The sequence below is a fragment of the Mesoplodon bidens genome, assembly GCF_964165515.1.
Source record: "Mesoplodon bidens genome assembly, chromosome: 15".
In the NCBI taxonomy this organism is placed as follows: domain Eukaryota; kingdom Metazoa; phylum Chordata; class Mammalia; order Artiodactyla; family Ziphiidae; genus Mesoplodon; species Mesoplodon bidens.
In genome coordinates, this window is record NC_138171.1 from 15,533,101 (window position 1) to 15,559,731 (window position 26,631).

Here is a 26,631-nt window from a genome sequence, read left to right on the forward strand (position 1 = left end):
CATCAAGTGTTTATTACAGGACTTCTCTGGTGGTGCAGTGGTTAAGAATCTGCCTGCCAATGCAGGGGACAGGGGTTTGAGCCCTGGTCCGGGAAGATCCCACATGCCACGGAGCAGCTAAGCCTGCGTGCCACAACTACTGAAGCCCACGCGCCTACAGCCCGTACTCCACAGTAAGAGAAGCCACCTCAATGAGAAGGCCACACACCACAGCGAAGAATAGCCCCTGCTCGCCACAACTAGAGAGAGCCTGCGCGCAGCAACGAAGACCCAACGCAGCCAAAAAAAAAGAAAAGAAAAAAAAGTTTATTACATAAATGACCAAATGAGTGAATTTCTATGTCTGAGCCCCTGTGGAAAAACATTCAAATGTCATTTATCCATTTATCCACATAGCAAAGAGCAAAGAGTCACCGAATATCCACTTGTGCCAGATCTTGGGCAAGGTGGTAGGGATCTCTCCGTGGACAAGACAATACCCCTGCTCTTGTGAAGCTTATGTCTGGAGTTGACGTGGATGATAGACAAGAAAAAGGATCAATATATGATGTCAGGTAAGAGAAGTGTTATGACAAAAAAAGTAAAGCAAAGCAAGGAAAAAGAGTGACTGAAAGAGGGGAGGGCTGTTTTGAGAATTCTTTAAAATACCTTGTGGATGCTGACTCACTGTGGGGGCCTTGGTTTTCCTGTCTCACAATGGGAGTGCTGTTGGATTGAATGGGCTGGGAGAATCCTTCTGAGCCCAGTGTTTCCAGTTTCTGTGGTTATGCAAGGCAGCGGCTGGACATTCCACAGCCTCTGGAAACCCCAGGTTGTCATTATCTGGAGCTGAAGAGAGATTTGCATGGAGCAAAGAAGACCAGAGAGGGTTGGTGCCATTCTGGGAGAGAGAAGGCCCCATGACTCACTCTCTCAGATGTTCTGAAAATAGTGACATGATTCCCTGTCGTTTACTGTGTGTGAAGACCTGTTGGGGAGGGAGCTTCCCAACTCGAGACTCTCACAGGTAGACCTCTGTTATCATAACCACGGGTAACATCTATGTGCAAGGTATGTGCTAAGAACCATACTCTCAATACTCATGATATGGGAACTATAACAACTCCCAAGTTACAAATGAGGAAACTGTGACACAGAGAGGTAAAGTATCCTACCCCAGGTCACACAGCCAGGATTACAGCCCAGATCTTTCTGACCCTGAAGCCTGGGATCTTAATTTCTAACTCTAACACGAGTGAGAAAGGGATGTCTGCCAAAGGAGAGGGACAGATGAAATACAGGTTATCTCAGGGGAAGGAGAGATGAGAGGTAGAAGGAAAGAATGAGGGATTTGCAAAGGCTTCCTGGAGGAGGAGGCCTTGGAGGTGGGTCATTAAGCACAGAATTGGTCGTAGCTTCTTGAGCTTGGCATCTCAGTCTGGTGCAGGGAATTGGGGACTTCAGTTCAGTTCTACAAACCTTGGACTACTGCATTTTGTTTTGTGAGAGCCAAGAAAAAACCTATTAGAACTTTTTAAAGGGGCCCAGGTTCCGGTCAAATTGTTTTTAACTCTTCGGGGGTCAGGACTTCTTTGTGGATCTGAAGAGAGACTCAAATTTTATGCCCCAGAAAACTTTACATAGAGACACATACCCAACAGAAGTAGGGACCATCCACGTACTTTTATCCCCAATTCAAGGAGCACAGTTTAAAATCCCACAAATTCACAAATAACTACATTCAAACATGCTAGATGCCTTCAGAGAGATTCTCAGAACTTGGACAAGCAGAGATTAATTTCTTTCTTTTTTTTTTTTTTTTTGATGGTTAGTTGAGATTAATTTCTTAATTTCAGAAAGTTAGGATAGATTTACAGAAGAGTTTCCACTAACTGTCTCAGCTTAGCACTCCTCAATCCTTTCTGCTAGTTACTCGCTAATGATTATTGAAAAACTATGTAGAATGGGCATCATCAGAAAATCTACAAACAACAAATGCAGGAAAGGATGTGGAGAAAAGGGAACCCTCTCGCACTGTTGGTGGGAATGTAAATTGATACAGCCACTATGGAGAATAGTATGGAGGTTCCTTAAAAAACTAAAAACAGAACTACCATATGACCCAGCAATCCCACTACTGGGCATATACCCAGAGAATACCATAATTCAAAAAGACACAGGCACCCCAGTGTTCACTGCAGCACTATTTACAATAGCCAGGTCATGGAAGCAACCTAAATGCCTATCGACAGACGAATGGATAAAGAAGATGTGGTACGTATATACAATGGAATATTACTCAGCCATAGAAAGGAACAAAATTGGGTCATTTGTAGAGACATGGATGGATCTAGAGACTGTCATACAGAGTGAAGTAAGTCAGAAAGAGAAAAACAAATATTGTATATTAATGCACATATGTGGAACCTAGAAAAATGGTACCAATGAACCGGTGTGCAGGGCAGAAATTGAGACACAGATGTAGGGAACAAATGTATGGACACCAAGGGGGGAAAGTGGTGGCGGAGTGGTGGTGGTGGTGGTGTGATGAATTGGGAGATTGGGATTGACATGTATACACTAATATGTATAAAATGGATAACTAATAAGAACATGCTGTATAAAAAAATAAATAAAATAAAATTCAAAAAAAGGTTTTACAAAAATTTTAACTGTTTATAAGGATATAACTGACATAAAATAAAGGATATGTATTTAAAGCATACCGTTTGACATATGTATACACTTGTGAAACCTGTCCTACAAACTTAGATAATTAGCAGAAAAAGTAAGGTTCCCTGCTCCATGAGTCAAATATCCCTGAATGAATATTGCTTGTGTTAGAATGAGACAGGTTTGTAGCAATAATTTTATGCCCATTTTTCTTTTTTTCTTGCTGTCAAACAGTGGTGTGCCAAAGCCAGCTTGTACTGGTTCAATTTGGGGAAATTTTGTGGGTAGTTGTCACACATAATGATTACTAAAAAGTAAATCATATAAACTTACAGTTAAATGAACTGTATTTAAAACAAAGGAAATAAGTACTCAAAACTCATCACTTACTCGTTATTTCCCTACATTTTACTGTTATTTATGCTCTTGATATTATCTCAACTATTGTGTCTGTGTGGTAGAAATACTGCTCATCTCTAACCAACTCTGCGTTCAGTGACATCACATTGGTAGCTTGAAATCAGCCCTGGGGGAGTATTTACACCACAGAAATTGGCCAATGGTACAACTTAGCACTACCCGCCTCCCCCAACCTATTGTTACACATTTACCAGCACAGGGCTGGCTGTAAGTGCTGAGAAACCTTCTTCAGTTAATGAAGTTGATGGGAACAAAAGGAGTGTTGTTACAGTGATGCGATGACAGATAACTGAAACTGCATAGTGACCTATCATCAAAAATTATTTTTAATGATCTATCTACTGACAACTCGATTAGACCCTCCTTCCATTCTGTGGAAATCAAGGATTGCAAAAACCATCTGACTTGCAAAAGGATTTCTTATTCTGACCTGAAATTCATTTATTTTCTCAGTTTATTTCCAAATCCTAAGGGAGAGTATTGAGAAGAGCTGAAAATAATTGCTCATCTGTAAACCTGTAGGGGAAAACATGATCAGGGTTGGAAGCTTGCTTTACTGTCAAGGTTCACTGCCGCAAAAGATTTTCATCCTTTGATAATAATTAAGGTATGGAAGAGGGAAAGTTACTCCCAAGTCTCCACTTTGTGTATGAATTCATAATGTGCCAACAGAGGCCAAATACCCTGGTTCTGAAGCCATGCTTCAGCCTTAGAAAGATAGATATATATGTATTATATGTACATATATCTTTATGTATCTTTATGGTATATATACAGGGGTGTGTGTGTGTGTGTATATTATATATATATATATATATATATATATATATAATACACACACACACACACACAATTAAATCAGAAAGAGACAAGTCTAGGCACTTTGGGCACTTTGATTGATTGTCATAGAATACTCTCCCCTAATAATTCCAACAGTACTTGTACTTGGGGCCTCAGAGAATTTTACCAAACCCCTCCCCCCACCCACACACACTCACACACACACATACACGCTGTAAGGAGGATAGTCAGGGGAAAAGGAGAACATGAAACTATCTTTTACAAAGGGTGGGAGCAGATCTCAGAATTAAGATAAACTTGTCCACCAGTTCTCAAAGAGATCAAACTTTTTAAGAAGTTCAAAATCTGGAAAACAAATCCCTTAAAACAGAGGTCAGCCACCCTAAGACTAAAAAGTCTGCTCTGCAGCTTGTTTGTGTTCAGCCCACTAAGAATAGTTTTACATCTTTAAATGGTTGGGGGAAAATAAAATCAAAAGAAGTATGATATCTCGTGACACGTGAAAATTATATGAAATTCAAATTTCAGAGTCCATAATAGTGTTTTATCAGGACACAGCCACTGTCCTTCTTTTAAGTATTAATATTTAAGGCTGCCTTTGAGCTGCAGCGCTAGAGTTTGAGTAATTGTGACAGAGACCATCTGGCTCGCAAAGCCTAAAATATTTAGCTCTTTACAGAAAATGATGGCTGACCCCTGCCTTAAAACAACCCGCATTCACTGCCCATTTGGAAAGTCTCCTGTCCCTCAGAGGGCAGCGTACCCGGTTGGAAGGGCGCTAATCTAAATTCACGACCCTGGACAAGTCCTTCCTTTCCGTGGGCCTCAGTTTCCCCAGTTGCCCAGCTGTAAAATGGGGTTAGGCACAGTGATCTCCCGTCACCTGCCTAGCAGGGGATCGGGGATCCGGGTTGCTGGAGGCCAGGGATTCGGGTGGACTGAGCGGCCCGGTCCACGGGGCGGGTCCCTCGGGTTTCCAGCTGGGCCGGCAGGCGTAGCGCCCCGGAGGCCCAGCTTTCGCTGGGGAATTCCGGGAGGGGTGCGGGCGACGGGGGCGGGCCGGGGCGGGGCCGGGGAGGGACCGATCACCGCCTATAAGAGGGAACGCGCGCCAGCCCTGGCCACCAGCCTTCGCGCTCTCTCCGGACAGTGGTACGATGGCCCCCGCCCGCCTGCTCGCGCTGCTGTGGCTCCTCGTAGGCGCCCTTGCCGTCGCCGCCGAGTCGGTGGGTCCTGGGAGATCCCCGGGGGGGCGGACTGGTGCCTCCTTTGTTCCTGGGATCCTGCGATGCGGGGGCAATGGGGAGGGGGATGCGCCGCCCCCAGCTAGACGCAGAGGCCAGGGACACTTTGTTGGAAACTTGGCTCCAGGGTCCCAGGGAGGCTCCGGGGAGAGGGGGGTGGGGGGCTCCCTCGCGCGCCGTGCGCCCCCAGCCTGTTGCGCTTCCCGTCTCCCTCTGGCCTCAGCCCCGCCGCGGGCTCAAGGCTCGGACGTGACTAAGCTGGTGTCACCTCGTTTCCCCTCACCCTCTCGCCCCTTCCCTGGTGATCCTGGGGCAGGCTCGGAGCCCTGACGCCCCTTCTCACCCTCTAGAATCCGAGATGGCCTGGGAGTGAAGGGGGCTGCCTGTACTAGGAATGGGGAGGGGTTTAGGGTTCTGCAGGGCCTTGTTTCACACACCGGGGCAAGGAGTGAGCCCTGACCTCCGTTCTGGCCGCAGCCCTGCCACTGGCCTGTGGCTCTGGGCAAGGAAGGCCCTGCCCCTTCTGAGTCTCGATTTTCCCATCGGCACAAAACGTATGGGGGACTGGGACAGGAGGTGACCAGTGCTTCTTTAGGGTCCCTACAAAGTTGGGACGCTGATTTTTCAAGGGCGGACTGGAGGAGACGGTTTAGGCTCACCACTTGGCCAGGAGTCAAGCCTCTGCTCTCCGCCAGGAGAGCGTTTAGCGCTGGGGAAACCTAAAGCTCCCACTTTGGGGTGGGGTGAAGGGGGGCTTGGGGAAGAGAAGGTCTCAGTGAGCCCCGAGGAGCCTCCCTCTCACCGCTTACTGGTCCCTGCTGTAGTTTACAAAGCCTGGGGCCCACCAGAAGCTCCGTTCGTCCCAGCAGCCAGCTGGGAAGGAGTGAGCCAGTCACATCTGGGAAGTTGGGGTGCAGGAATTGCTGAGAGGCAATCTGACCCCTGCCCTCCAAAAAAGCCTGGGCTTTGTGCTTCCTTGGTGCCCTTAAACCTCGGTTTTGGGGAGAGCAAGTCCAGTGGCGTCTAATCATTAATGTCCATTCTTTATGGGGCTCCTATTCCTCTGGGATTACTTAAGGGCGCTCGTTTCTGCCTGGCAGGCTTCATCTGAGGTATGGGTGAGACCCTGAGCTATACCCACCCCTGACCCCATCCCCACATACAACTGCAGCCCTGAGTGATGACAGCAAACATTTAGTGCTTATGATATTGTTCTAATAGCTTTCTAATAGCTGTTGTAATGGCTCCATCAGCTAGTTTAATTCAGCCCTTCTGTTTACTGTTTTAAACTGGTCCTGAGGCTACAGAGGTCAACTAACCTGCCCAGGGTCACACAGCTGATAAGAGGCTGAGTCAGATGCAAATGAAGCAGACAGGCTTCCCTTTCTTTTTCTCTTTTGCACGTATCTTGACGTGTAGTCTGATGCTACTCTGAGTGGCTCCTCTTATGTCTCATCCCTGAGTCACTCTTTAGAATCCATAAAAGATTTGGGGTGGGCCGGCCACAGGGAATTGTGGAGTAGAAGGAAACCGAGGGCCAGAGTGAGGTGATGACTTCCCCAAACTAAGAAGGGCAACCTTGCCAAAAGGTGAGTGGCTGAGTTAGGACTCGAACCCAAGCCTGCTGCTCCCCATGCAGTGCTCTAAACTAGGCCCCTGAAGGATGTGTTGGCGTCACAGTTGTGGAGGCATCCGAAGGAATGGCATGGCATGTCGCATCGGCCTGGGTGGTGTGGGGAAAAGGGGAAAGACCCTGGTGATTGAGAGGTAACATGCCAGTCTCGGTTCAGGGGCTGCCAAGCCTGCAGGTGCTTGGGGGGGGCGGGGGAGGAGCAGGCAGCTGTGCCTGGGGACAGTCAGAAGGATATGGTTTGGGGGAGGGTGTGTGGTGACCCATCAGCTGGAGAAGTGAGCCCTAGGCAGCTGCTTCCTGAGAGGGGTGTCCGTCTCTCTCAGCCTGACCTCAGCGCTCCCTTCCTGGCTAATGTTACGAGATCTTCCACCTTGAACTGAGTCACAGGGCTTCCCCCCTTTTCCCCCGCACCCTGCTCCCAGCACTTTTCCTCCCAAGGTTGTGGCCGGAAAAATCAGACCTAGGCACAGTTGGATTAGACCACAGAGATGATCCAGTCGACCCTTTTCTTTTTGCAGGCGGAGAAAATTGAGGCCCAGAGAGAAGGGTTTTGGTAATAACAGTTGTCGTTTATGGAGTGCTTTCCATATACCAGGTCTGGTGCATTTTATTCTCATAAAAACCCTAGCATGTGGGGATTATATTATGCCCACTTTACAGATGAGGTAAAATGGTACCATCTTGGGGTAGCAGAGAGCTCCCAGGCCATCAGAATCTCTGTCCTGTAGTCCTCCTCCAATAATGCTATTGGGGGCACTGCCCAAATTTTAAGTTTAAGCCAAAGGCCTGTCCTCCCCGTGGGTAGTGCCCTCCTTTCTGCCCCCTCAGTGCCACAGGTTTTGGGAAGGGAACCCAGGCTGAGCCAGACTCTTCTCTGTTTGGTGGGGCTTGCCTTCCTAAACCAGTTCTTCCTGTCCAGCTGGAAGCATTCCCCCGATCTGCCTTCCTGCCACTCCCTCCCTGGCCAATTAAAGGCAGCCTTGTTTTGGGAGCTGGACCCCCGCCCCGTGGTCTTGCTGCTCAGGGGCACAGACGTGGCACCAGGCCCAGTCAGTTCTGGGGAAGTGTCCCCCATGCACCCCGTGTACTTTAGCTAAGAGATGTTTCTGGTCTTCTTGAGAATTCTCTCCTTGATTGCACAGAAGTAGTGGTGGGGACGGAAGCCCAGGGGGTCTAGGACCCTTGAGTGGCCAGAGAGAGTTCTTTGGAACTCTTAGAAGCCCAGAGAGCTACCAAAGGAAAATATTTGGGCCATGCTTTGGAGGACTCTGTGAGATTGGGTCCCTTTCTCTCTCTGGGTTGACATCCCCCATCTGTAAAATGGAGTTTGAACAGAATAGAGAGCCCCTTCCAGCTCGGATATTCTATTAATAATTAAGTAGCTACTCTTTGAAAGGGTTGTGGAAACCATAAAGACATCTAAGGCATTCCCTCCCTTGAAGAAACTTATGGTTCATGAGGGCATTAACATACCCCATCAAATTCTGAGCCCTTCCTCTTCCAGCCCGACACACCCAGGCCAGGAACTCTGCTCTATTCACTTTCAGTGAAATACCTGGCCCGTAGTTAGTACTCAGGAAATGTTGGTATGAATGAACAAATAAATGTATGCATGTAACTTCATTCTAAAAGGTGCACTGAGGTTATTTATTACTAACATGATTGCCTCCCAGTGATACTGTGAGGTAGGTATTATTATCTCCCTTTTTACAGGAAAGTGATGCTCAGAGGAATGTAGGGGCTTGCCAAGGCCAGAACCAGGTCTGTCAGGTAACACAAGGTGTCTGATTTGCAGGTCCTCGGAGAACATTCCAGATGAGGAAATTGGCTGGGTTCGATAGTAGATGCCTTGGGTCCTCCTTCTGAATCGCTGGGTGACCTTGAGCAAACATGCCCTCTGGGTCTCAGTGTCCCCAACTCTGGAATGAGGAGGTTGGACCAAAGCCCTCTAAAGGGTCCTTTCTGGCGGGAGGAGGGGAGCTTTCTTGGTATCCTTGGTTAAGAGCCTACGCAAGAAGCAACGCTGGGGAGGCGGGTGGTGGAGACATTCAGCTCCTGCCATCCCCAGCTCCTGGAAACAGGGCTTTCCCAAGTACTTGGAGTGCTGAGCTGGCCTGAATGAGGGGGCGGGAAGACTGGCCTGGCTCTCCCGCCTCAGGTCCCTCTTGGGAGGAATTGGCTTCTAGCTGTCCTCAGCCTCCTGGACTGGTGGGTGTGATTTCCAAGTGACGACTTAAAATTGGGGGAAGGGGCTGGACAGGGCTCTGTGAGTCACTGGAGGAGAGTGGTAGCTGGCCTGCCTGAGTCACCCATTTCCTTTCAACCTCTTGGCTAATAGGATGGCTCTGCAGTGGGCATGTTGGCATGGGCTCCAGAGTTTTACTTTGTCCTTTGGGGGCCTATTAGGGATAGTCAACTAGTGTCCAGGGCCTTGAAGGGACATACAGGAAATACTAGTACTAGGCCTCAGACCTTCACAGCGCCTTGCCTGTGTGTGGCCTTTGACGGAATAGAGTTCAGCCAGTCCTCAAAATTGACCTCTGCAACTGACCTGTGGTTGCCAAGGGGGAAAGGGAGTGGGGAAGGGATGGAGTGGGAGTTTGGGGTTAGCAGATGCAAACTGTTACACATAGAATGGATAAACAACAAGGTCCTACTCTATAGCACAGGGAACTATAGTCAATATCCTCTGATAAACCATAATGGAAAAGAGTATAAAAAAGATTGTATATATATATATATAACTGAATCACTTTGCTGTACAGCAGAAATTAACACAACATTGTAAATCAACTGTACTTCAATTAAAAAAAAAAAGATTACTTAGAGCAAAAGAGAAAAAAATAATTACCCTCTGCAGAGCAGGTAGTGCTTTTCCCCCCCCGCCCCCCCCCCCGCTCCCTTAAAGCAAAACTGAGGCTGCAATTGGTCTGAGTTTACAGAGCAAAGCTGGTACAGTCCAGATTTGATCCCAGGATTCTGATTTTTCTGACGCTCTCTCTTGCTTCTTGGGATTGGAACATTGATTTGGATTTAGGCAGACCTGACTCCAGAGATGTGAAGCCCCCCCTCTTACTAGCTCCATGGCTTGGGACAGGCCACTGGACCGCTCCAAGCCTCTGCTTTCTGGTCTATAAGAAGATGGAGATTGTGGGGAGGCTTGTAGGAGATGACAAGGCCGCAAGTGAAGCTCTTAGGATCCCGCCTGGTAGGCAGGAGGCCTTCTTAGTGAAGGTTCCCAGCTTTGCCCAGGCTGCCTTGATGCCAGATGGTCCTTTCCTTTAAAGGATCCCGCCCCTGATCCTTTAAAGGATCCCACCCTCAGGGGCCCCAGGAGAGCTCTCTCCCCTCCCCCCAACAGCTGCAAGGTGGGAAGGGAGGAGTCTAGGGTGGGGCTGACAGAGCCCAAATCTCCTATCTGTTTGTCTTAGAAGTTTGTTAATTATCTGGATGGGTTGATATTTAAACAAGAACCAGTTCCCGGCAGCCCCACCCCTCCTGCGGGGATCGGTAGGAATCCCCCTGCTGGGCAATTTTTCAGCCTGGAGAGAGACGGGGCAGGGGGACCAGACAACCAGGACACTGCCCAGGCCTCAGGGGTTGGCCTCCCAGGCTGGAGGAGCCTTGTGCAGTAGGGGGAGGGCCTGTGTTTCCAGTCCAGAGGCCGAGGGAATTGCAAAAAAAAACGCCCTGGGCTCTGGGGGAGGGAGGGAGTGTGTTGGTGGACAGAAAAGGTACAGTGTTCTGGAATGCCAGTTTTCAGATGTTTTCATCGTGTGATGCCGAGGGAGAGAGGAGAAGGCTTGTGTCAACAGTTGGGGCCTGATTTAACCCTAAGAGTTCAAGCCACCTGACTTGGGCGGGTTTGTTATTAACTCACTGGTAATCTTTGGGCGTGGTCCCCTCTGGCCCTGTCCCCTGGAGGCTGGGTGACTGGAAAATGGGTACGTTTCACAGTCAGAAAAACCTGTGTTCCCGTCTCAGCTCTGCTGCTCAGCCAGGGACACGCAGTTCGTTAATAAGTCATTTGGCCGGTGTGAGCCCCAGCGTCCTCTATAAAACACCTGTAATACTCCGGGGTCGTCATCAGTGTTTGGCAAACTTGTGAAGTTCTGGTTTAAGTTTAGTTTATCATTAGTGGCTAGACAAGGGTTCTTAACCTGGCCAGAGGTTGGCGTGGGGAGGTGGTTGTCTGTGTGCGCGCTGAGAAACGTAAACCAGTAGTTATGGTTCTTGGGGTTCAGAACTTTTTATCCCTCTCACAGGGCTCCAGGAGTCCCCCAAAAGATCACTCTGTGATCCTAACAGTTCTTTCCAGCTTCAGCCTTCTGTGGTCCCCCCTACCCACCCCTGTGACTCCCTACCTCCCACCCCACCCCCAGGCCCTCCTACTCAGCCCCTCCCCCCGCTTTACTCTGCATCCCCCCCTCCCCCTCCTTCAGGCTTGGAGCTCGGCTGCCCCAGTTTTCTCTGGCACAGTAGCAGAGGCTGCTAGTCAGGTGACACCTGGGGTAATGGAAAGGGGAGGCAGGGAGAGGCTGGTATGTGTGGAAACAGTGACTTGGTGGGGCCTGGCCGGTGGTGGCCAGGCCTGCGGGGACTGGCTGTACTGTTCAACCTCGGGGCATGGGGGCAGTGGTGACCAACGGCTGGGAGACTCCTTGCCCTGGGGAAGCCCGGCCAAGAAACGTCTGTGGGACAGACTGACCCGATCTGGAGCTGTGGCTTCCCCGAGTGGCGGGGGAGGCTGGGAAGGGGCAGGAAGCCAGCACCCAGGGCTGATCTAATCGGCCGAGACAAGGCTATATCGACTCTGCTCTAGAGAACACGGGAGGCTTGTTTATACCCCGCCCTCGGATCCAGCAGGGACGTCGGATCCGCTGCCTAGATTACCAGCCCAGCTTCAATGCACCTCTGTCTCTGCGGCCCTGAGGGAACCAGCCCCCTCCCGGCTGTCTCCACCGGTAATCGGAGCAGTCCCCAGCTTGGTTACCAGGCCTCCAGACAGAGGAAGGCTTGTCTCTTTGAGAATCGCCTTTCATAGGTGGGGAAACCGAGGCCCAGAGAGAGAATCTCCCACGATTATCCGGGGTGTTAGTGACAAGGATGCCGCATCAGCTTTGGCCAGGGGGATGTCCAGAGGCTCCAGAAGCTCCCCCCACCCTTCCCCTTCCAGCCTCTATTACTAGCTGGCACCCCTGGGTCCTGGAGCTGCCCTGGATGGGCAGGGGGGATTGGTGAAAAGCTGCTGGCAATGCCAGGCCTGGCTTCTCTCCTGAGCGATTGTGTTCCTAGTAACCCGAGCTTGGAGTGGGCAGGGCTGACATTCGAACCCCCATCCCCAGACCTGGCTTAACCCTTCCCATACCAGCGCACCAGGTCCTGGATTTGTGTGTGGTTTCTTCTGGCCTTCTAGATATTTTTTTCATCCCCAAGGCAGGTCAGGAAATACCCTGGGGATACAGGTCCCCAAGTAGAGCTTCAAGTGTCTCTGGTCACTGCCGTTTGCTCTTTTTGGAAAAATGCTGTTGGTCTCTCCTCTGCCTCTATCTGCTTAGGACAGGTGCTCCAAGCTATGTGACCTTGTGCAGCTCTCTGCCCATCTCTGGGCCTTTCTCTCTTCTATCAGGGGGCCTGACTGGTGGTTAAAGAGTCCCTGGTCTCGGAAGCAAAATAAATACAAGTTATAGGGTATGTCCCTGCGCAGTTTGCAAAGCACCTCCCCACCCACCAACCACTTTTCTAGCAATGCAACTGCTTCTACAACTTTTCCCAGGTCTCTCTGACCCTTTGAGCACTAATCCCCTTAGCCAGAAGGAAGGCAGATGGGGATTAATAATAGCTGCTACTCACTGAGCACCTGCTGTGTACCAGGCCACGTGCTGGGTCCCTTGCACACCCCAATGCGTTTCACTTAATCCTCATCCTTCAGCAAGGTGCTACTAGCCCTGGTTACAAAAAGAGGAAACTGAGGCTTTAAGATGTGAAATAAATGCCCAGGCTCGTATAGTTAGGGAGGGATAGGACTGTGGTTTGCTGGTGCAACTGCCTTTACAGGTCATCACTCTGGTGGTGGATCCTTCCATTTCTACCAACATGCAGAGTCCTGATTGTGGCACCCAGGTTTTGCTCATTCTAGGGGGTATCTGACCCTTCAGAAGGAGGATGGGGGAGGACCATGCCTGTATCAGTGGCCCCTTCTGGGGATCTCCTGCCAGGACCACTGTGCTGGGTTCAGCAGTTAGGGCCCAGGGTACTCAGCGTCCCAGCTTCCCCCAAAATTTGGCTTGCCCAATTGACCTTCTGGTCTCACCCCCCAAAAGAAGGGTCGAGTGTGTCCCTGACCCCTGGGGGTGGCTTCCTCCCCTGGGGAAGGGCCAGGTGGAGGAAGGCTCACCTCTCTTTTCCTCCCACCAGTTCACAGTTAAGCAAGCTCTGACCCTGAACTTCTCCCCCGGCGTCCCAGCCAAGTTTCTGTTCTTTTGTTTAAGCAATATCACTTTTACCTTTGTTTACTCCCTGACCAGGGGAAGGGGTGCCCTGGAGCCCTGGCCTGGAATTTGTATGCTCTGGGCTGTGGCACTGGGGTGGAGAGGTAAATTGTGGGTGGCAGTGAGAAGTCTGGTTGTGGCTAAGACATGGTCTTGAGAAAGATCTAGGTTTGAATCCCAGCTCTGTCGCTTTCTAGCTCTGTGACTTTACATGAATGACCCAACTGAAGCTCTCTTTCCGGCAACATGGGTAGCAACACCTTACAAGGCTGTTGTGCGAATAAAAAGAGCTCATACGGAGAAAAACCCAGCTTGGTGCCCGGCATGTCGTGGATACTAGTGCCTGGCCCCATGATTTTCCTGTGTGACTGAAGCTGCAGGACTTCGCAGTAGGGTTGGTGACTTTTCCTAGCTTCATGCCAATCGCCTAAGGACTGGATGTGGGTTATATCTGGAGTGACAGCTGCTGCCCGTGGATTTGTTGAGACCTTTAGGGGCAGCCCAGACCCTAGAAGTGGGAAAGGAAGACAAGTCCAGCCCAGGAGCCCAGAGACCTAGGTTCTTTTTTTTTTTTTTTTTTTTGAATTTTTATTTATTTTTTATACAGCAGGTTCTTATTAGTTATCCATTTTATACATATTAGTGTATACATGTCAATCCCAATCTCCCAATTCATCCCCCCCCCCACCACTTTACCCCCTTGGTGTCCATACGTTTGTTCTCTACATCTGTGTCTCTATTTCTGCCCTAGGTTCTTTTTTTTTTTTTTTTTTTTTTTAGGGACCTAACTTCTAAGTCCAGTTCTGCTTGGGTGACCTTGGCAAAGGCCCTTATCTTTTAATCTGGGTAATAAAGTGAGATGGTTGGGCCTCAGACACCTTCTGTAGGTAGACATTAGTCTTTACAGCACAAAATAGCGCCTACCTTTTCTCTGGAGAGTCTGGGGAAGCATCCGGTATCTCTAAACCTCCAGGCAGCAACCCCCAGGTGCCCACCAGGGTCTGCTTATTCAGCTGCTGATTTCTGTTTTGTGTCTATGAGTAGGACAAAGATATAGAGAGACCTGAGGGCCCAGAGAGGGTGCCTGTGCGTGCACACACGTGTGACCACACGCTCCCTGGGCAGGGATGGGGTGAGCCAGGTGCAGGGTGGAGTCCCTCTCTGGTCAGGGCTCAGCCTGGCTGCTGGGGGGCCTGGTTCTTCAAAGCCACCTCAGACTGAATGGGCCTTGTCTGAAAAGAGGGTGGGGGAAGGGAGGTCTCTTGGCATCCCCCCCCCCACACACACACAGAAAGGGATACTTGCCCACAATCCCAGGGAGCCTGGTTGAGTCTTGCTGGCCTAGTCTTAGGGATTCTGCCCACTTGGGAATTTCCCTCTTGTCAGGGGTCTTGGGCAGAGAAGGGGCCACTTCTGGAGTTGACAGGATTTAATTTCCTGTGTCCTCCATCAGTACGCCCCACAGAGCTCCTCCTAAGCCCTTTGACTTGCTGTAGGAGGGCACCTGGGCTCATCTAATGCAGCCTTTAGGGATCCCTGCCCAGTTATTTATTTATTTGCTTGTTTGTTTGTTTATGGCGCACCACACGCCATGCAGGTTCCTTTAGGGATCCCTGTCCGCTTGGTTATTTATTTATTTATTTATGGCACACCACATGGCACGCAGGTTCTTACTTCCCCAACCAGGGATCGAACCCGTGCCCCCTGCAGCGGAAGCTCAGAGTCCTAACCACTGGACTGCCAGGGAATTCCCAATCCCTGTCCTTTTAGAGCCGAGATAGGTATCTGATGGGATCTAATCCTGGCTAATTCTGGCCATTCCTGACCTTAAGAGAAGCCATTCATGCTCTCAAGGAACCTGGTATAAAAATGAAGGGTTAGGGGCTTCCCTGGTGGCGCAGTGGTTGAGAGTCCGCCTGCCGATGCAGGGGACGCGGGTTCGTGCCCCGTTCCGGGAGGATCCCACATGCCGCGGAGCAGCTGGGCCCGTGAGCCATGGCTGCTGAGCCTGTGCGTCCGGAGCCTGTGCCTCGCAACGGGAGAGGCCACAGCAGTGAGAGGCCCGCGTACCGCAAAAACAACAACAACAACAACAAAAAATGAAGGGTTAGGGATGACCCGGTGACCCCCAAGATGGCTGAACTAAGAATCAATCTAGTTTTCAGCCTGGGTTTTGCTGCAGACTTGGTCTTCCTTTCCTGATGTAAAACAGAGCTATTACCAACCAGTCAGCGTGCTGATCCCATGGGTTGTTTTGAAACACTCCTCAGCACTTTCACCCACTAAAAGAAAGGCAGGATTCATAAATAACCAGTCGTGGCTCCTGGGAATGAGAAGGTAGGGGAAGGTCTCAGCCTGAAACAACACAGTGTTGGGACCCCAGCCCCCGTCTTGAGGACTTTGAGCTCTGACTGGTCTCCAGGCCAGATAAGCAAGTTGGTCAAAGTACCTTCTTTCCCTCCTGGGCTGGGTTTGACCTCCGCTTGACAGGGCTCCCTCCTAACCGAGGTAGGTGGGCACTCTGTGTACACGTGTGTTCATGCATGTGTTTATCCGTATGTGGCTAAAGGCTCAGGTGACCCATGCCTAGGTTCTGGTCCAGTGTGGGCCCTTTCTTGCCTGGGTGATCTTGGGCAAGTGACTAATTTTCTGAGCATCTCCCCGCCCCCCGCCTCTTAATACTTCTGCAAATCAGGGTTATGAGGAGGAGCTCATCACGCTAAGTGCTTAGTCTGGTAAGCCGCCGGGGTCCTGCTGTTTCTGATTCTGGGCCCCAGGGGAATTTGCAGCGGGAGATGGGGGTTGAGCACAGGGACCCCACCCTAGGTACAGGCGGCTTGCGCAACCACGGAGGAGCTGCCAAACTGAAGCCACAGGCATGGGGCTGTGCGGGGGCTGGAATTCCAGCGCGGCAACCCCACAGCTCCTGATTCCCGAGTCATGAAGTCACCCCTCACCAGGGCTTAACCCCTTCTGGCTCCCCACCCCCACGTGTACCAAGCGTTCAGCAGAGGTTCTCGCCTTGGCGGTGGGAGGGGCTTGCCTGCCCACTGCCTTCCTCCCGGCCTGACCCTGCTCCCTTCCGGGAATCCAGCTGCCCTTGACAGGGTGGAAGGGGACCTGATACGATAGTCCGGTTCCGCCCACCTCTCCCCGGAAGCCTGGGCCCCTCCCACAGATGGTAACCTTGTCTTAGGAACGGATGTTCCTTCTCAGGCTCTCCCCTGTGTCACTGGCAAGTCTCCGCTGGGTGGAGGACAGCTTGGGGCAGTCAGAAGCAGGCCCCTGGCCTCTTTCCTCTCTGAGCTATGTAGCTAACTCACTGTGTGGCCTTGGGCAAGTCACTGCTGTGTCCAGGGCTCATCTTGCAAATTCTGTGAAATGGGAGGACAGGACCTCCCTGGGCTCCAGCTGGTGTTCCTGGTTCTGAGGAGACCTTCCACCCCCTGCAGTTAGGGGGTTGGGGGAAGTAGAACGTCTTGGGCAGGGGTGTGTATTGAACGTATTCGAAACCCTGACGCTTCTGGGAAATAGTAGGCACTTTAACATTTGAGTTCATTAGTGAAAGAATGAACTTTGCCCAGGGCTGCTCTTCAGTGGGCAGAGGAAGGCTTAGCCCAGAAGCTCGGGGGAAGGGTGGTGCGCATCCCAAATATTTCCCGACTCTCTTGAAGAAGCTTTGTTTTCCACTCAGCTCAACTTGAGGGGATGGGAGCAGGGTAGCTGATGTTCTGTAGGACCTGGGGAAAGTTCTTCGCCTTCCTGGATCTTTCATACTTTCTCTCTGAAAGCTTCTCAGTGGGGATGGACCTAAGATTCTGCTGTGATGAACAGCTAGGGCCCCAATAGGTGGCAGCTGAATGATAGATATGGGTCCTGCAGTGGATGGTCCGTGAGGGCAGAGGCGGGGCTTACTTGGCACACCGCAGAATGACTCTGGGAGATGTTTGCAAGGCTGAATACATGAGTGTGCTCATGTGCTCTTGAGTCCCTAGCTCCGGGCAGAGCCCTGACCCGAACCTGTCCTGGGGTGTGGGTGAGCCAGCCCTGCCTGTCCCAGCCCAGTCCGACTCAGCTGGGAAAGTTGTCCTGGACAGGACGAGACCAGCACCAGTGGCCCTCTCCCTGCCGTGGGTGAATCAGCTGTGATAGTGTCATGGCGCCCTGGAGTGTGGATGGGGAGCACTGGCTCTGAAGGCAGGCAGCCCTATGTGGAGTCCTCACTTCTCCATCTGCTACTCCCGTCACCAAGAGAAAATGATTTAATATCTTTGATACCCAGCTTCCTCAGTTATAATTATAAATGGAGTTAAAGACTGGCCTTTAGAGTTATTAAGAACAGAGCCTGGCATATAGCAAGTGCCTCAGTACAGGGCACCTAAGATATTTATATTCTGTTTAGGACCACCTTTATATTTTTATTAGCCCAGAATGGGAATGGGATTTATCTAAGGTCACACAGCAAGTTAGGGGCCAGGAGGGGGCCAGGACCCAGGTCTCCAGGCTCTGGCCTGATCCTCTTCCAGCATCCCAGCTCACCTTCCTGAACGCCCACTTCACTGCCTCTCCAGGGTTCAGGGGCTGCTATAGAGCACTGGGGGGCGACTGGCTGATGTGTCTCCTGTTTTTACCCTAGATCAGAGAAACTGAGGTCATCGACCCCCGAGACCTCCTAGAAGGCCGACACTTTTCCGGAGACTTACCGGACGACGAGGATGTTGGGGTACCTGGGCAGGAGCCCCATGACTTTGAGCTGTCTGGCTCTGGAGATCTGGGTACGGAGGGTGTGGTGGGCAGGCCGGGGCCCAGGGCTGGAGGGAACCCATCCTCTTCCTCCTACAAGGGTGACCCCGCCTTGAAGCTTGGATTTTCCTATCGTGCCCCTCCCCCTAAAAAGGGAGGAAACATAAGTTGCCGGATCAACCCATCCCTGAGACCCTCTCTGGGCAAATGGTTTGTTGCTTTGAGTTCAATTTTAGTTCTACGTTTTCTTTGCGCCAGCCCGAACCTGTCCACCTTCGGACAGGGTTGGGTGGGGTGGGCGTGGGGAGGAGGACTGCTGAGTGTTTTTCTTCCTTTGAAAAGGAAAGGGAGCAGCTCAGAAGCCTGGGGGCAAGGTGACGAGAGGTGTGGGTGGGAACTGAGAACAAACCCCCTGCTTCAGAGGGGGTTGGGAGTAGTGAAGGGGCCCAGACCAGGGGCCGGTAACTCTCCTGGTCTTCTGTGACTTCCTGGCTCTGGCTGCCAGGCTAGACAGAGCTGCAAGAAGCATCCCTCCTATGTGTGAGGTGGTGTAATAATTTGAAATTTGAGCTTTGGAGACACGTAATCCCGAGTTCAAACTGCCACTCGGTGACCTCTAAGCCTTGGTTTCCTCATCTGTAAGATGGGAATAGAAAAGACAGTGCATTGGTGTCTGTGTTGTGGATTTGGGACTGAGTGAAAGCCTTCGGCATTTACCACACACTCAGGAAATACACGAATATTGCAATTTCTAATATTTACTATTGCAATCTAGATTCTTCTCAAATGAATCCCCTGGAGATCTTGTTAAAATACAGATTTTGATTTAGTGGACCCTGACGTTCTGCATTTCTAACCAGCTACGGGGTGATGCTGTTGGTCCTGGGATCTATATGGAGCAAGAGTTTGGAGCTGACAAAAAAATCTGCCCAGCTACCAGCTCAACATTCCTGTGAAAGAGCCAGGGAGGCAGGTCTCAGGACCCCCATTTTACAGATGAGATGACTGTGGCTGGGGTGGGAATGATCACCTGCTGGACACTGAACATTTGGGGGCCGATTGTGAATTCGAACTCCCACCAGCCCTGGGTCATTGACCTGGGGGTAACCGACCTCACATTCACACGGCCTTTCTGTCCTTACAGATGACTCAGAGGACACCCCGATCTTCCCGGAAGTGATCCATCCCTTGGTAAGCAGCTACACACTTTTGCCTCTCCTGTTCTTAGTACCTCTTGAGTGAAGCAGAATAAGCGGGAGTCTGACCTCACTCTGCAAGAAGGCTTCTATTTGTGGCCTTGGACTCTTGGGACAGGCACAACTGTGGGTCATGGGCAGGCCATCCTCTCTGCAGGGGTAATCAGTAAGTGATAAACACCTAGATGTGTTTCCAGCCTCTTTTTTGGTGTGCATTTCTAGGTATTTCCCAACATGAGTATCGAATTATACATACAGTTCTATGTACTTCGTTTTTCACTTAAAGTGATCATGAGTATTTCCCCACGTAATTAAATGTCTTTCCTGTTCATTCTTATGGCCTCTGCGTAATCAGAGTTCACCCGGTTTCCCATTGATGGAAAAGAGGTTTATGATTTTTTGATCCTTCAATGACAAAACTACAGCAAGCATCTTTTACACAAATCTCTGACTAGCCCCTTAGGACAGAGTCCCAGAGGCAAACTTGCTGCCTTAATGGAGAAGCTATTTCTGCAGTTTTGCCAAACCACCCTCCAGAATAGAATAGTAATATTCTGTTACTCTAGAATATTCTAGAACACCTGCTTCCCTGTGCCCTTGGTCACATTATTCATTCCCCTTTTGGGACAGATTTACTAGAAAAGTTGACAGCCTAATTGTTGAGAGGTTGTTGCTGATTTCTGCTCTAGGACCACGTGGTTGGGCCAGCGAGATGCAGAACCAGATTCCTCACCTGGCTGAATGTCCCTGTCCCCTGCCCTGGGTCCCTCCCCAAACCACGCTGAGTGTTGGTCTCTTTTCCTTCCCTCTATCCAGGTGCCTCTAGATAACCACATCCCTGAAAAGACAGGGAGCCGGGTCCCCACCGAACCCAAGGAACTGGAGGAGAATGAGGTCATCCCCAAGAGGATGTCACCCTTTGATGGGGACGAGGATGTGTCCAACAAGGTGTCCATGTCCAGCACAGCCCAGGGCAGCAGCATCTTTGAGAGGACAGAGGTTCTGGCAGGTAAGGTCCCATGCTTCCCACAAGATACCCCAAAGGGGGAGAGGGCTTCAGGTGGGGGCAGAATAGAGCTTCAGGCAAGGATGCCTCTAGCCCATTAGGCAACTTGGTACCCCTTCCTTACAACCCCTGGGTGCCCTGGAGCCTTGAAGGATGACACTTCCCTTAAGAGGTGACTCTGACTCTGTGTGCAGCCTGCTGGACAGAGAGGAAGAATTACATCTCAAGGGCTAAAAAAAAAAAGATGTTGAGTCATTCACTTGCCATAAGTCCTTCTCTTACTTACAAAGCACTTTCCCAGCCTGAGTTTAGCACCTGGGGAGTCAATTATTAAAAGTTTAACTTCCCTTGAAAACTTCCCCTGAAAGCCCAGAGGCTCCTTTGGGTTGGGCTGTCTTCCCCTCCCCCTGCTGTCACTTGGCAGCCTTGTGACCTAGGCTGAGAAGCTTTCCAGCCTCAATTGATGAAGTGACCCTCAGCTTCCTTGTCTGCAAATGGGTACAGTGCTATCCCCTTGGGTTTCATGACTTCATGAAAAGTAGAATCTAGGGCTTCCCTGGTGGCGCAGTGATTGAGAGTCCGCCTGCCGATGCGGGGGACACGGGTTCGTGCCCTGGTCCGGGAAGATCCCACATGCCGCAGAGCGGCTGGGCCCGTGAGCCATGGCCGCTGAGCCTGCGCGTCCGGAGCCTGTGCTCCGCAACGGGAGAGGCCACAGCAGCGAGAGGCCCGCGTACCGCAAAAAAAAAAAAAAAAAAAAAAAAAAAAGTAGAATCTAAAATAACTTGGCAAACTGTAAAGGGCTGTTCTGGTTTGTTAGTATAGTTCACAATAGTAGATGGTATAGTATAGTATTCTAGTAGTAGGTGGCACCCAGGGAAACTTCATGTGCCAGATTAAGAAACAGAGGCCTAGAGAGAGTACATGTTTGGCAAGAGCTGTAGCATTCTTGACTATAACGTGCTGTGTGGCGAAAGCTCTGTCCCGGGGAGAGACTTCAGGAGTGGCTCCGTCTAGCCTGGCTATGGGGCCTTCAGCTGGGGTGGTATTTGGCTCCTCTTCTTCCCTGGCAGCTGTGGGCGTCTCCAAAGCCGGGTGGGGGGCTTTGTCAGAGGGAACTCCCTTTCTGGCCAGGTTCTACAGGCCGAGGGCCAGCCTGGATGAACCAGCCTGGTGAAGGGGCACCCTGGGCCCAGGCTGGGTTTTTCCTGTCTTCTGGCAAGCAGCTGGGCCGGCAGCTCCGAGGAAGCTGGAGGTACAGGGAAAGAGCCCTGTGCGCTGCCTGCAACCAGGACAGATAAAGGATCTTGCCTGCATCTTGCAGGGTATAACCCCTGGGGACATTGGGCCCAGCTCAGCGCTGACCCTGGCCCACGGGTCCCTGAGTCAGTGTTCTTTGAACTTTACGTGTGATGTGGGTGGGGTGAGGGATGCTGTCGAAACTAGAGGGGCCCTTAGAGACCTTTTAGTCTTTGTAAGTTTCAGACTATCTGGTGGAGGTTCAGAGGTAAAGCCTGCCCCATCTTTCTTCACCCACAGAGTTTCACTTTTATCTGGTGGATGTGGGATAAGCATAAGGTTTTGGCTTTTACCAACTAAGCGTTCTACTGCTTTTAAAGAAAAACGTAAAAACCACTGATCTAGTCCAAACAACTGTTTCTTATACATAGAGAGACTCAGACCCAGAGAAAGCAAACCGCTTACTTTGGGTCGCATAGCAAGAGAGAACCGGGTCATCTCAATACTTCCAACGGAGAATTACACAAGTGTGAGATCTTCAGTTGAAAAGTTATATTGTTGAGCTAGCTGAGGTGGGACCCTCCATTCCAGTAGCTTTTAAACCGCACCTGGGACTTTATCAAGTGCTTGTCATGTGCCTTGTGATTCATGCACCTGCCTCATTGAGTCCCCATAACAACCATATCTGATAGGTATGGTTATCTATACTCTTACAGATAAGGAAACTGAAGCTTGGAGAAGCCTAGTCACTTGTCCAAAGGCACAAGACCAGACAGTGGTAGACCTGGCATTGGAACCTAGGACCACAGGCACTTCTGAGACAGTCCTTGAGCCATGACCTTGTGGGGAATCCCAGCACAGACCAAGGGTCTAACAGAGGAGTCATCAGAGGGAAAGGCAATAGACACGGGAAGGGGGTTGATACCTGATAGTCCACGTCCTTTTTCTGGTATTTCCTGGGGGTACTTTGTTGCTGCTTTTTCATCATTTTAGTCAAGAAAGAGCCTGATTTGGTTCTCTGCCACTCTCTCCCCATTCTGTGCATGGATTTGGAGTGTGTGCAGGGGCAGAAACTTAATCTTCTTAGGTTAAGACTGAATTAAGGGACTCAATCTGCTACAGAAAGGATTCTGGGAGATATCCCTGCCCACTCAACAAACAGGAGTGAGCCCTCCGGACAGCCTGGTGTCGTACAGAGGACATAACGTTCACCTGAAAAGCCCACATCTGCCTGACACTAACCAGGTGCCCTCAGCCAGTGTTCCTCTCTGAGCCAAACTGTGTCATATATGAAACACCTACTATTGTGCCAGAATGATTCAGGGTGCTAGGAACACAGACATAAACCACGAAGGTTCATCATTAATGAGTATTGAGCATATGCTATGCACTGTTCTGAGCTCTCTAAGTGGATTAATTTATTTAATCCTGGGGACAAACCTATGAGAAAGGTATTATTGTGTCCTTTTTGCAATGAGAGAGATGAAGGAATTTTATTATTTAGATCCCGCAGCCAGTTAAGTGGCAGAGAGGGCAGTGGAACGTAGGCCTTAAGCACTGAGTTCGTATGTAGGGACATAAACCGCATGTATAATTTTTTTTTTTTGGCCGCACCGTGCGGCACGTGGGATCTTAGTTCCCCGACCAGGGATAAAACCCGTGCCCCCTGCAGTGGAAGCGTGGAGTCTTAACCACTGGACCACCAGGGAAGTCCCAAACCACATATATAATTATCTATAAGGTAGGAGTGTGGACACATTCGCATGTGGTAACTGTGTATGGTAGCATATACCTGCGTGTGTATAGAATGTATATACCAGTCTATAAAAATGTAGGTCTGCACAGGGATGCGTGTACACGGGGTCAGCTAGAGAGCTCGCTGTGCTAAGGACCATGGGGTAAGTAGGTTTAAGGGGGATTTCCACAGCCTGCAGTTTCTCTTCTTCCTGGCTCAGGGCTGAGCTGGGAGTTGGCCTGGTGTTGAGAAAGAACCTGGCTTTGGACTCAAGCAGATGTGGGTTGGAATGGTGCCTTTGTCACTCTGGTTCTATGGTTTTTTCGGTGACTTACAGTGACCCCCTTCTCATTAATGAGGTTGTGAGAATCCAATTCAGTAAGGCACCAGCAGAGCACACCCGGGGGTGGGGGGTGGCTAGGACGTCTAGTGGTAGGAGAACCGACCAGGCGGAAGTGGCCAGTGTACCCTGAGGTCCCGACGGGCAGCCAGCTCTCACCTCACCGCTCCCCTCTCTCCTATCCAGCTCTGATTGTGGGCGGTTGCGTGGGCATCTTCTTTGCCATTTTCCTGGTCCTGCTGCTGGTGTATCGCATGAAGAAGAAGGATGAAGGCAGCTACGACCTGGGCAAGAAACCTATCTACAAAAAAGCCCCCACCAACGAGTTCTACGCCTGAAGCTTCCTCCTGAGCACCTGCTTGGACTTTACTACGGGCGAGGGCCGCTGAAGGATTTCGAAGGGTGGACATTAGGGGAGCGGGAGGGCAACCCAGTCCTGATCTATCAGCATCTCCAGCTCCGATTAGGGTTTCAGTGTCAGAAGAGACATCATCTTCTACTGTTCCTGCCTGCCTCTTCTTGATTCTCTGGGCCTCCATTGTCCCAGCAGAAAAACAGGGTTAAACTTGGCCTTTCTCAAGGCCAAGTCTGGGATTGGATCGTTTCTTCATCTTCCGGTTTAGAATCGAGGCCCAGCTGAGAGCCTGTACTGAACAGGCCTCATCCAGAGCCTTTCTAAGCTATTGTGTGAATCCTGCTGGAGGTCGGCCCCCACCCCCGGCCTTCTTCCCTCCCTCCATTCCTTCCACAGCCTGACTCCTCTGCCAGGAGCTGGGGGAAGGAACCAGAACCATCCATCTGTACCTGGAGATGTGTCCCTCAAAGAGCACCTGCAACCACACTATGAGAGTCTGTGGTACACCTTGGGCCATTCTAGGCTCTCCCAAGTGACTTTTGGAAATCAACCTTTTTTGTTTGGGGAGGGTGGGGAGAAGAGCTGGAAGTTCATTGTGAAATGGACTTGTAGAATATTCGTAAGTCTATTTTTAGTGGGATTGTTTTTTAATGGTTCATTCCTTTGTACAGAGCCTCTCTACCTGGGCAAGAGTACACAGAAGCCGAGGCATTCTCCTCCCTTTTGCACCTTTCCACAGTACCTGCTAAGTTTGTATTTAATGTTTTTTTGTTTTTGTTACTCGAAAAAGAGAGAAGAGTCGGAGATATAATTTTTATTAATTTTTTTTTTTTTTTTTTTTTTTTACTATTTATAGCTTCAGACAGGGCCTCTCCTTTCCTCTTGCCTCTTCTTCTTTAAATCCCCTCCCCGTGTTTTGTGTTTCTTTAATTCTTCATACTTCCCTGCTTATGACCTTGGCCCTTTCTAAAGCTGCTTCCTCTAAGAAGCTTTTGCTGAAATATAGTTTTCTAGCAAATCCCAAAACATAACCTAGGGGATGGTGGGATATTTGTGTCTCTTTTTCATGTAATATATTATTCTTCTTCCTTGGTTCTAGCAAAATAGATAAATATATTTTTTCAGGAAATAGTGTGATATGATATTCCCATGTAAAGCTGGCTGGGTGGTTGAGTGAGTGAATTTTTGTGTGGCTGAGTGGAGTTTTGCCTCTTTCTCTGGTCCTGTTCCTTGGTGCCTTCTCCTGATTGGGCTGGAAACCTTCTCTCTAGCATTTGCTTTGAGCCTAGCTGGGGTTCCTTCATTTGCTGTCTCCTAATTTAAGAGAAAATTGGAGAGCTGTGCTATCCAATATGGCAGCCACTAGCCACACTGAAATCAATGCAAACTACACGAAGTTAAACGTTCGTTCCTCAGTTATGGTAACCGCATTTCAAGTGCTCAGCAGCCACATGTGGCTGGTGGCTGGTGTACCAGACATGTAGGCAGAGCCCACAGGCAACTGTTGGGACAGCACAGCTCAAGAACTAAGCTGGTTTAACAAGTCACAGCCCCACTTTTGCTGAGATGACCTTTGTCTCCCTAGACAAAGGGGGACGGGGGAGGGCTGATCAGGCCCTGGCTCTGGGCCCTGTTATCTGTGACCCTTCCTCTCCAGAGAGGAGAGGCTGGAGAGGCCTAGTGGCTTAGCCAGGGCAGGCCACATCTCCTGACCCCATTGGCTGGAGTTGCGGGGTGGGGGGGGAAATTACCCTTGCTTCCCTCACCTTTCATCACCATAACCCCAGAGTCCCAGCTGGCTGGGTCCTCTTCCTCCCCTGGTGTCCTTTTCCTCTGGCCATGTTGGGAGTGAGCACCTCACACTGTTGTCTGTTACTGATTTTTTTGATAAAAAGATAATAAAACCTGGTACTTTCTAGATCGCCTGCCTCTATCATTTTTAAGTTCATCAGACATCCTTTCCCTTGATCTCAGTGGAGCCTGAGGTAATTGCTGCCAGACACCAGAGGCAGAGATGTAAGATGCCAGGAAAGAGCCTGGAAAGGAGGGAGGAAAGTCAGAACGAGCACACTGGCCTGTGGGCCATGTCTTGCCTACCTCGGACTTTTGTTTAGGCGGCACCGTGTTTAAAAAACAAACACAGAAATCCTTGAATTAGTTGCCAACTATGGAAGTGAGGAAGTTTCCCATAAAAATCCAGACTGATTCCCTACTTATCTTCGGGGGAAAAAGTCAAGATTTGGCAACTCTCAGGCTGCATGGCAACCGCTGGGAGTTGCTGATGGGCGGGTGCCTGTTTAGATGCAGGTTCTCTGCTTTGCCACAGTCTGTCCACCTGCTTGGCCTCTGGGCATTGAAGCTGGTGGGCTCTGGTCAGATACCATTGATGCCTCTCGATTCTCATAACAACCCTCTGAGGTGGGTAAGATCCTTTTTTTAAAAATTTATTTTAATTTATCTATTTATTTATTTTGGCTGTGCTGGGTCTTAGTTGTGGCACGCGAGATCTTCGCTGCGGCATGCGGACTTCTTAGCTGTGGCATGCAGACTCTTAGTTGCGGCATACATGCAGGATCTAGTTCCCTGACCAGGAATGGAACCTGGGCGCCCTGCATTGAGAGTGCAGAGTCTTACCCACTGGACCACCAGGGAAGTCCCAGTCCCTCCCATCTGTTCGATCTGCATTATCCAATCCAGTGGCCACTAGTTACATGTGAATATTTAAATTAAAATTAATTGAAATTAAAAAAATTAAAATTCAGTTCCTTAGTGGCAC

At 50.2% G+C, this 26,631-nt stretch overlaps 1 protein-coding gene across 1 annotated transcript; it reads left to right on the forward strand.

Moving 5' to 3' along the window:
• Positions 1-5,003: 5,003 nt before the first annotated feature.
• Positions 5,004-25,773, forward strand: SDC4 (syndecan 4). The gene is made up of 5 exons (XM_081256768.1): positions 5,004-5,099; positions 17,878-18,016; positions 19,129-19,175; positions 19,997-20,189; positions 23,687-25,773. Exons 1-5 carry the CDS (start codon positions 5,031-5,033, stop codon positions 23,836-23,838), a joined length of 600 nt encoding a protein of 199 aa, XP_081112894.1. The 5' UTR covers positions 5,004-5,030; the 3' UTR covers positions 23,839-25,773.
• Positions 25,774-26,631: the final 858 nt, after the last annotated feature.

Excerpts from the sequence above, each read along its gene's own strand:
- SDC4 (XM_081256768.1), top strand. The coding sequence starts at position 5,031 with ATGGCCCCCGCCCGCCTGCTCGCGCTGCTGTGGCTCCTCGTAGGCGCC. Across the intron at positions 5,100-17,877 it reads TTGCCGTCGCCGCCGAGTCG|ATCAGAGAAACTGAGGTCAT; the intron begins GTGGGTCCTGGG and ends TTTTTACCCTAG. Across the intron at positions 19,176-19,996 it reads CGGAAGTGATCCATCCCTTG|GTGCCTCTAGATAACCACAT; the intron begins GTAAGCAGCTAC and ends CCCTCTATCCAG.